This window comes from Pseudorasbora parva, chromosome 17 (genome assembly GCF_024679245.1).
Source record: "Pseudorasbora parva isolate DD20220531a chromosome 17, ASM2467924v1, whole genome shotgun sequence".
NCBI lineage: Eukaryota > Metazoa > Chordata > Actinopteri > Cypriniformes > Gobionidae > Pseudorasbora > Pseudorasbora parva.
In genome coordinates, this window is record NC_090188.1 from 6,021,020 (window position 1) to 6,032,023 (window position 11,004).

General features: G+C 37.1%; 1 protein-coding gene across 7 annotated transcripts in view; it reads left to right on the forward strand.

Annotated features, from left to right (window-relative positions):
• The first annotated feature begins 216 nt into the window (after nt 1-216).
• The window catches only part of LOC137044680 (tripartite motif-containing protein 29-like), a 55,454-nt gene continuing 44,666 nt past the window's right edge, over nt 217-11,004 (forward strand). For 5 of the 7 annotated variants that reach the window (XM_067420912.1, XM_067420913.1, XM_067420910.1 and 2 more), the window contains exons 1-6: nt 217-536; nt 1,355-1,998; nt 3,510-3,605; nt 3,913-4,146; nt 4,235-4,388; nt 5,986-6,019. In XM_067420912.1, the coding sequence (XP_067277013.1) occupies nt 1,438-1,998; nt 3,510-3,605; nt 3,913-4,146; nt 4,235-4,388; nt 5,986-6,019 (1,079 nt within the window). In that variant the 5' untranslated portion in view covers nt 217-536; nt 1,355-1,437. Of the gene's footprint in view, nt 537-611; nt 666-1,354; nt 1,999-3,509; nt 3,606-3,912; nt 4,147-4,234; nt 4,511-5,985; nt 6,020-11,004 lie in introns of those variants that run through there. The other 2 variants (XM_067420909.1, XM_067420908.1) reach the window with 2 other exon arrangements.

Below are 11,004 nucleotides of genomic sequence, written 5' to 3' on the forward strand. Positions count from 1 at the left end.
TTTTTTTTCTGAAAATAATTGTTGCCCATTGTACATGCATGGGTATTGGCAAAATTCCTGTAGTAAGTCAGTCTTAATAATCTAGGAACTATGACATTTGTAACATGAGAACCCCAGTTTTGGTTAGAGTATTTTTTTAGAATTGAATTTTTGTACTGTGAGTGGAATTTGCAGACAGTCCCTTTGGCAGTCTGTGCCTAGGCTAATATCAAAGCCCAACTAACTAATGCTGCCTTCACGTGCTATCAGACTACTTCCCACATCTGAAGTCGTGATTACGAGCTCATCGCATTCGCATTTAGTCTTGAGGGGGCGTTCGTGCCCAATTTGTTTAACTAGTATGTCATGCACGTGAAGACGGCGTAACTTTACCGCGCTGCCCAAGCTTCCTCTTCCGTTAAGTGAAGTTTGCTCACACCACATGTAGGCACAAAAATCTGTTCCATGTTGTGTTGCTCATTTGCGTTATTTTAACGTGGCTGAGTGATTGAAGGTCACCCGCAAATAATCACCACCAATGGAATGCCAGCCGCGTTGTAAGTCTGTGTTTGTCTGTCTCTCTCTACCTTAACTAACTGCAGGCGCAAGTTACATGCTTTCAAGTTTTGTAGATAGGCTACAGATGCTGGTTGTGAAGGTGTAGTTCCCGCCACGAACTGAAAAAGGTGATTGCGACGTTTTATCACAGTTCTGAATTGTTTCTTGCTGTTGCAAGTGTAGATCTCACAATTTTAGAAATTCGACTTTATATTTCTCAGAATTGATATAGGGGAGAGCAGGGCACAACCTAACGCTTTTTGACTTTCTCATTTCAAATCCACTTTCGGTTCAGATAATTTATTTCCCGCCACATTAATTTCACACATGTCAAGTACAAGTGTGTGTGTGTGTGTGTGTGTGTGTGTGTTTATACAGTGTAGGGTAGGCTATACTTTTTCCTGATTTAGGCTACCCCGAATGAATGGAAGTAAAATGTGACAACATGCCCTATAGGTGGGGTAAATTGTAACATGACCAAATAACAGCTTGAAATGTTATGATATAATAAATATATCCTAGACAAACTAAAATATATATATATTTTAATAAAATACAATTATTAACTTTTTGAAATAAAATATTGCAATTTTTTTTAAATCATTAATCTAATATTTGAGTTTGACAACTTTGCACGTTGCAACTACTTCAACTTATTCTAACCCTTCCAGTCTATTAATACTGTACTAACACTATAAGAGTTAGTAGACATGTAGGCATTAGTTACTGGAATTCAACAGAATGTATTAACAGGGCCATCGAAATAAAGTGAAATCATAATTTTTACCTTCATTTTTATTTTGTCATCTTTGCGTAGGAGCCCCTGCCATTCGGATTTCAAAAGATTCAAAACTCCTGTTATTCTACAGTAAATCTTCTACTGGATTTGAATGCCACAAAATGGCAGAGTCTCTTTTTGATCCTGAAAATCATTTAAACTGTCCGATCTGTCTGAACCTGCTCAAGGATCCAGTGACGACTTCTTGTGGGCACAGTTTCTGCATGCAGTGTATTAAGAGGTCCTGGGACCAGGAGGTTCAAAGAGGTGTTTACAGCTGCCCTACATGCAGGAAAAAATTCAACCAAAGACCAGCTCTCAGCAGAAGCATAGTACTGGCTGATATTTTACAGGCAGTAAAGCAGAAATCTCCAGCTAGGCCTGGAGACGTGATGTGTGATGTTTGCAAAGGAAGAAAAGTAAAAGCTGTTAAGTCCTGTTTGATTTGTATGGCTTCTTACTGCCAAACTCACGTCCGGCCTCATTATGAGTCTAAAGCTTTTAAAATGCACAAGCTGGTGAAAGCTTCCCCAAATCTACAGCAGCAGATCTGCCCTAGACATCATAAAGCACTGGAGATTTACTGTCACGATGACCAGAAGTGTATTTGTGTAGTTTGTATGGGGAATAAACACAGTGGACATAAAACAGTCTTTGCTGCAGCTGAAATGGCACACAAACAGGTACAGTTTTATATATGCTCATTATCTCTTCATCACGCCACCTGTTAGTGGGTGGGATAAATTAGGCAGCAAGTGAATATTTTGTCCTTAAAAATATTCTTGTTGTGTTAGAAGCAGGAAAAATGGGCAAGCGTAAAGATTTGAGTGAGTTTGACAAGGGCCAAGTTGTGATGGCTAGACGACTGGGTCAGAACATCTCCAAAACTGCAACTCTTAAGGGTTGTTCCTGGTCAGCACTGCTCAGTATCTATCAAAACCCAAGGATTCCTAGCAGAACATTGCCCAAAGTATCACACTGGCTCCACCGGTTTGCCTTCTTTCCATAGTGCAGAGGTCTTCAACCCTGCTCCTCGGGACCCACTGGCCCTGTCCCAAATGGCACACTTCATGTGCACTTTTGGTCTTGTGGACTTACAATGGCCATTGCGTGCCCGTGTCCGTTAAGTCCAAAAGACTGTAAGGTTTCCCATTCTTCATTTAAGCTTAAAGAAGGGTGCCCTCTATGCGCACTTCAGCTGAGCCTGCAAGTTTGCGAGCTACGCAGAGGACTTCTACCCGGCAGTTAAAGCGGCATTACGTTGTGAAAGTGCGGACTCAGAGGAAGACCACGAGGGTTTAGGGAGCCATTTGGGACAGGGCCACTGTCCTGTATAGTTTAGCTCCAACCCTAAATAAAGACAGGTGAAGCTAATCAAGCTCTTAAGGAGCACATGTTGAAAATACACAGGCAGGTGTGCTGAACCAGGTTGGAAATAAACTTTGCAGGACAGTGGGTCCCCAGGAGCTGGGTTGAAGACCACTGCCATAGTGCATCCTGATGCCATGTGTTCCTCAGGTGAGCGTCCCACACACACCCGGCCATCCCTGTGATGCAAAGATGTTGTTATTCATAAGACCAGCCCACCATCTTCCATTACTCTGTGATCCAGTTCTGATGCTCACTTGCCCACTGTTGGTGCTTTCGGTGGTGGATTGGGGTCAGCATGGGCACCCTGACTGGTCTATGTCGCCCCATACGCAACAAACTGCGATCTTGAGCAATTTGAGCTACAGTAGCTCGCCTGTTTGATCAGACCACACAAGCCAGCCTTCGCTCCCCACGTGCATCAATGAGCCTTGACCCTGTGGCCGGTTCACCACTGTCCCTTCCTTGGAGCACTTTTGATAGATACTGACCACTGCGGACCAGGAACAGCCCACAAGAGCTGCAGTCGTCTAGCCATCACAATTTGGCCCTTGTCAAACTTGCTCAGATCCAAAACATTTCCTGCTTTTAAAACATCAACTTTGAGGACGAAATGTTCACTTGCTGCCTAATATATCCCACCCACTAACAGGAGCCGTGATGAAGAGATCATCAGTGTTATTCACTTCACCTGTCATTGGTCATAATGTTATACCTGGCCGGTGTGTGTGTGTGTGTATATCATTTACACAGGTTAAAATACAAATACTGAATAAACTGATTGCATAAAGAACAGGATTCTGATTTATTGTAAATTCATCCTCAGGAGCAACTGAAAATAAAAAAGAGGGATTTCAAACAGCAGACCAATGACATTGACAAGGAGATTTGGCAGTCTATGAAAAATGTGGACTTTCATAAGGTATGCCTATTTAAACTGGATACTGCTGTCATGCGTAACTGGAGATATAGGTTTAAAATTAGCAAAAATTAATGTACACTACATACATTTTTATTATGGAATCAGGCTGGATATTATTAAAAGGACCTCAATGACCACTTGACACAAACTGTACACTTTTTATGATATTAACCAATGCATGGCTTGCCTGAGAGTTTACTCTGCATTTTAAGAAGGATGAATTTTAACATAAAGTACTCTAACCATGTGCTTTAGCTACTGTATACGATGTGTCAGGAGTTTGACCAAGTGCTTTGTGTTGTGACAGCGCTCAGCTAAAGCAGCAGTGGAGAACAGCGACCGAATCTTCAACGAGATCATCCGCTCCATTCAGAACAGACAAGCCGAGGTGAGAGAGAAGATCCGAGCTCAGGAGAAGAAGGAAGTTCACGATGCTGAGAATCACATACTGAGACTGCGGCAGGATTTCAGTCATTTACAGAAGAAGAATGAAAAACTGGAGTCGCTTTTACATACAGAGGATCACGTTTATTTCTTCCAGGTAACAAAAAATATGTTTTATGACAACTTGAGTGTTTTTTTTTATCTGTTTTGTCTTTTAAAGGTGTTGTTTTTTCCCCCAATTGCAGAACTATACTTCCTGTTCTACAGTCTATCAGCGCAAAGCCTCGGCTAGGGCTTTTGACATGCTGACATTTGAGAATGTAGAGAAATCTGTATCCAATCTGAAGAGGGAACTGGACAAACTCTGTGAAATGCACATTGACAAAATATTAAAGATAGGTGAATTAACACTGCCAATACCTATTCTGCTTTTTAAAAGTACTACATTTTAACTTTTTTTCAGTTGTATCAAATCTGCTGAGTGGCCTGATACAATGTATTGCAACCAAAAAGTACAAATGCAGTATGTTGTCTTAAAGGGTTAGTTCACCCAAAAATGAAATTGATGTCATTAATGACTCACTTTAATGTCGTTCCTTGCCCATAAGACCTCCGTTTATCTTTGGAACACAGTTTAAGATATTTTATATTTAGTCCAAAAGCTTTCTGTCTCGATTGAAAACGTATGCACAGTATACTGTCCTTTTCCAGAAGGACCAGTAAGGGAATAAAAACATCATCAAAGTAGTCCATCTGTGACATCTGTGGGTTAGTTAGAATCTCTTGAAGCACCGGAAATACACTTTGGTCCAAAAATAACAAAAACTACAACTTTATTCAGCATTGTCTTCTCTTCCGTGTTTGTTTTCAATCCTCAAGATTCAAACGGTTATAAATCAGCGAATTGATTTATGATTCGGATCACGTGCCAAACTGCTGAAATCATGGGACATTGGCCATCTGAATTCTGAATCAATAAGCTGATTCATAACGGTTCTAATCTTTGTTTGCGGATTGAAAACAAACCAGGAAGAGAAGACAATGCTGAATGAAGTCGTAGTTTTTGTTATTTTTGGACCAAAATGTATTTTCGATGCTTCAAGAGATTCTAACTAACCCACAGGTGTCACATATGGACTACTTTGATGATGTTTTTATTACCTTTTTGGTCTTTCTGGAAGGGGACAGTATACCGTACATACGTTTTCATTGTAGATACAGAAGTGCTCGGACTAAATATAAAATATCTTAAACTGTGTTCCGAAGAAGGTCTTACGGGTGAGGTACGACATTAAAGTGAGTCATTAATAACATCAATTAAATTTTTGGGTAAACTAACCTTTTAAAGACACAATATATAATGTTTCGCCACTAGAGGTCATTTAGTTAAAACAAAGGTGTATCTTGATGATGATGCCTTGATTTCTGCGGAGCTTTTATTCTGCCGCAAGCGAGCCCTACCGCTTCTTCCACTCATGTATGTGGAGTAACGCAGCACTGCTTTATCATAGTAGATACATTTAAATGCGTTGAAAGTTATGTTATAATGCTTCTCTGTGCGTTCGCCACTTGTTGCACACGGCAGTAAGCTAGATCGATTTTAGGGATGGTAAATCCTTTGGAGACGGAGACTGTAATGACCTATTATAAAGATATAAATGGGAGAAATCACATGGCTGTAGGAATGTTGACTGAAAAAGAGTTTGTCTCAACTGCTCCTCAAATGTTGTATATCATCAAATCCCCACATAATGTAATTAAACATTGTATATCTGTCTTCATAGTTGCTGATGTCCAAATATTCAAAAAGAAAAGTGCATTTTTTTCTACCAGAATTAGTTTTACACAATATAATTGAATATTATATGTCATAAGTCGTTCTTGTTTCAACAACCAATACCCATCAAGGAAATTCAAAGAAGTTTACATTTTACTTCTTTAACTCATGTCAAGTTCTTTACTCAATGAAACGTGCATGATCTATTTATTTTTTTAGGTCGAGATTACCGTCTGTTGCTGGAGCTCGATTCGTAAGTGTATTTTTGAATTTTAAACCACACTTCTCATACTTGTCTTTTATTCTTGTTTGCAGTGGCTAAGATATTTATTACTCATAGATATTTCCTGTCATGCTGTATTATCACTTGTCTATAGAGCTTGTCTAAGACATGTTCATGCTGACGCACAGCCTTAATTGTTTTATTTCTTTAATAAAAACTCAATAAGATAAAAGATGCCAATGTTAAATAAATATGTGACCCTGGAGCACAAACCAGTCATAAGGGTAAAAAAAATATATTTTATTTTTTAAGATGCATTGAGATTTTTTTTACTTTGAAAGCTGAAATAAGCTTTCCATTGATGTATGGTTTAAGATGGGACAATATTTGGCTGATACAACTATTTGAAAATCTGAGGGAGCAAAACATTATAAAAACAAAAACGCTTTTAAAGTTGTCCAAATTAAGTCCTTAACAATGCATATTACTAATAATAATGCATATTTTATATATTTATGTTAGGAAATACTATAAAATAAATTCATAGAACATGATCTTTATTTAATATCCTAATGATTTTTGGCATAAAAGGGAATTTTATAATTTTTTTAACCTATTACCACAAATATATCTGTGCGACTTATGACTGATTTTGTGCTTCAGGGTCACATTTTGATAACAATAATCAATTCTTCCAAGTAATGTAGTTCATTAGATAAATTGCATGCTGGAACTTGGTACATTCATATAATATTAAATTGTTGGTTTTGTCTTTGTGTCATGTCTTGAGCACGTGACTCATCTGATTTTACATCAACTTTTGACCGACTGTTAATATAGCAACTACTTATTTTTTCTATGTAAAAACTTATTTCCAAAAAATATGATTGTTTGAATATGACCTTGATTGCAGTGACAAGGATTCGGGATGGTAGACAGCATCTACAAAAGGACCGTGATACTGAATGGGTAGTTTACATTACATTGGCATAATATATAAATGGACATAAAAACTATTACTCCGTGATAAATATAAAACAAATTTGAACAGAACAATAGGTTTAGTAATGGCTCATATTGACTTGTTAAACTACATGTTTGGAGGAGCCTCACAAAATATTGTCAAATTCCAGCACAAGGTGGTGCTATAACAGAAATGTTCTCATAATTCTGCAACCATTAGATGATGGAAGTTCAGCGCTCTATTTCTTTATACGTTAACACATCCTTATTTGGTCCAAAGATAATCTGTACAAATCAACAAAAAAGATAAATGATCCAATTTTCAACAGTCTATTTTAATTGTAAACAGCCGATTTGTTATAAATATTATATTTATGTCTTCAAATTATGTAAAAGTCAGCTATAACATGGTGCTATAATAAAGATATGTATATATATTTTTTTACTTTTATGTCTTTCAAATAAAGATTGTTGCTCTCAAACAGAAACAAATCCATTTTTGCTTTTGGAAATGTAAAAATATCTCAGGAAAAGTCAAACCTTTTAGCTGTTGTATTTTTTTTGCATATTGAATGGACTTTTTCTTGTGTAAAGCGTGTTCAGTAAACCATTCAAATGCAGTATCTAACCTGAGCCAGCAGGAGGAGCAGGTCTGTGCCTCTGAGGACATGTTAGTGAGATCACGAAACGCTTTGGACTCTGTTTACTGCTGTATTTTAGTAAGATAAAACAAAAAACAAGGCACTCTATTTTGTCATAATAATCTGCACGTAACACTTTTAGGTACTTTCATCCAGTTGGATCTTAAAGGGATAGTTCACCCAAAAAATGAAAATTACCCCATGATTTTTTCACCCTCATTCCATCCTAGGTGTATGACATCGGACAAATACAATCAGAGTAATAATAAAAATATTTGCTATATCCAAGCTTTATAATGGTAGTGAATGGCAGCCCAACATTTAAAAAACGAACAAAAAAGTACTTCAATCCATTATAAAAGTAATCAACATGGCTCTGGGAGGTTAATAAAGGCCTTCTGAAGTTAATCGATAAGTTTGGGTCATAGACCATAAAAAAATATGGACGACGCGACATCATCCGTTTCCGCTTGCCAGATTTGAAGCTTTCAGGCGGCCTGCACGGCGCTGACATCTTGGGACCGAGTCTGAGCAGTAGAGTGCAGGAAGTAGAGCCGCGATATCAAAGCCCGCCCACCACTCACAGATGCAGAACAATTAATTATGTTGGTGTGAAATAAACAGTTATGGAAATGTAGAAATTAAAGCTAAAGCTCCAATCTGCTCCCAAAAAGTCTGTTAGTGCCTCAGTGACAACTTCACTCAGAGAAGCCGTCGATCTCAGCTGTCTATCATGACGTCATAGCATCAAATAACTAAGTAAAACTAAACTTATTTTAAAAACGAACACTTGAAATGAAATCATCGTGATGATAACTGCCTACAATGACATAAACTAACTTTGGGGGGAAAATATTTGAGGTGTAATTTTATTGTTTAGTTTGCCTCGCGTCCGTTAGAAAACACAGAGGTTGCGGCTATACTGGGACCGGTCACAGATCGAGGTGCGAAAGCTTCAGTTTCTGAGAGGGGTGCTGCAGGCTTGGTTTGGGTGAGAAAATTTGAAGTAAAATATCTAGCCTCCGTCAGACAGCCTTCCGTGAACTGATGACGAAAGTGTAATGCCTCTCACAGTTCAAATTGCTTGTGCTACGTCCGACATAATCATTGTGCCAGTTACATTTTAACGGCAGTCCGCCAGAAGCTAAATATGTAACTGTTACAAAAAATGTAACATAGCCCTGTGGGGTACGTTTATAAGAGATGGACACACTTTTCTTTGGTCTTTAAAGGGACAGTTCACCTAAAAATGAAATTTATGTAATGTTATGTAAATTTTATAAAGTGGTTGCAAACCTGTATGAGTTTCTTTCTTCTGTTGAACACAAAAGGTGATATTTTAAATAGTATTGGTTCATTTGACGGCACCAATTCACTTCTACAGTATTTTTTATAGAAGTCAATGGGTCCTGTCAACTGTTTGTTTACCGACAGTCTTCAAAATATCATCTCAACAGAAGAAAGAAACTCATACGGTTTTGGAACAGCATGAGGTTGGGTAAATGATGAACTGTATTTTCATTTTTGGGTGAACTATCCCTTTTCTGTGGGACAGAAACGTACTCTTTATTACCAGGAATATCAACGATCATTCACTTTAACACTCATTACAGAGAAAACTCCTACATGTATTTAGCGTTACACCTGCAGGCAGCATCAGGTGTATAAAAGATTAATAGATTATTAACTGTAAAAAAAATCACCTTGGTTTTATTTAAAAAGAAATTGAGGCAACTATTTGCACCAGACTTCTAAATTTCGTTTGATATCTAATATTTAGTTTGATATCTAATTTATGTTTGACCAAATTGATTTTACACGTCTTCAAACATATATCAACTGAGTAAGTGCCAATAAAATCTCAAATCTCAACTGAATACACTTAGCTCAAGTGAATAGACTTATACGACATGCATTAGTTTTGTTTCACTGTATCCAATGAGCGGTAGAGACGAACCACAATACTGCTGTAAACGGTGCTCATTGAGCAAAGCAGGTTGTACTATTCACTGCTCCTACACTCTTCAAAATATAGGTTCTTTAATGGTTCTTTGGCCGGGTGTATGGTTCCATGAAGAACCTTTAATATCCAAAGAACCATTCCATTGCACAGACCGTTCTTTGTAGTGGAAAAAGGTTCTTTAGACTAATAAGATTGATTTTATTGATTTTTCCTGGCACCTTTATTGTTAAGGGTGTGCCTGTCGTCAGGCTTATCACCACAAAACGGTAATCCCAAGACTCCAACGTGACAAACTTTTCTAAATCCCAAATTAATAGAACATTAAACAATAATAATAACAAGCCTTCTACTTCATTTTTGTTAAAAAACATAAATAAATTCAAAAGTTCCTCTTCCAATTAAATCTCACGTAAAGCATTCTGTGAACAAGAAATCTCATTACCCCCATTAAGTAGGTTATACACAATAAAACTGTAATAAAGTTGTGACAAAATGTTCATTAAATATAATCAAGCAGCAAACATCTTCGAAACAACAACTGTCATACCTAATGTGACAACGCTGTTATAAAATTACCCTAAAATATGTAGTATAAGAGAAATTGCTAGATTTATATTGCAATATGGAAAAATACATCACCGCCATGTGAAAAGGGTTCATTATCAGCCAAATCCAGCAGTAAATATTTTAAATAGTATGTTGGAAATGCACATGTGTACTACGCCTTTTTACTCAGGATAAGTGCGATTTATATATAAGTATACACATAATGTTTTTGCTACAAATCCAAATAGAGCTACTCAAATTATCCACGTTTTTGTTGTTGTTGTTGTTGTTACATGCACTTACAGCCTTCAATGCTTAATTTTCATCAGTGAACACAGCATCTGAAGCTTGTACCTGCTGCTCCTGCACTCTTTTCTGGAGTGTTTGATTGACTTACCTGAGCAGCTGATTGATAAAGAGGAGAAATGAGCCAGAAACAGATGGGGAAAAAAATATTGATCGTAACAATTATGAAAGCTTGTAAATCATCATGTTATATTAAATTCTAGCATTTTCTCATCCTCATGTCATTCCCAACATGCTTACGTGTGTTCATCTGTGGAATAACACAAGAGCTGATATTCATAATAATGTTGAACTTCACCGACAAAAAAAACCTTAAAACTAAAAAAGTACATCTTAAAATACATTAAACTGACCTAAAAAAACAAGTTATATCGAAGTTGAAAAACGTTACGGCATTGTAAAAAGTTGCCATAACTCACTGATCATATCTTTTATTTATTTCATTATTTTTGTTTCACAGAAGATCTTCTGTTTGTCTGAAAGATCTTCAATGTCAGCTAAACGTTCATCTAAATTCTTACAATTTCTTACAATATTAGGATAACATGTTGTTTGTGAAGGTTTTTAATATTTAAAAAATGTTAATTTAAGAAAAT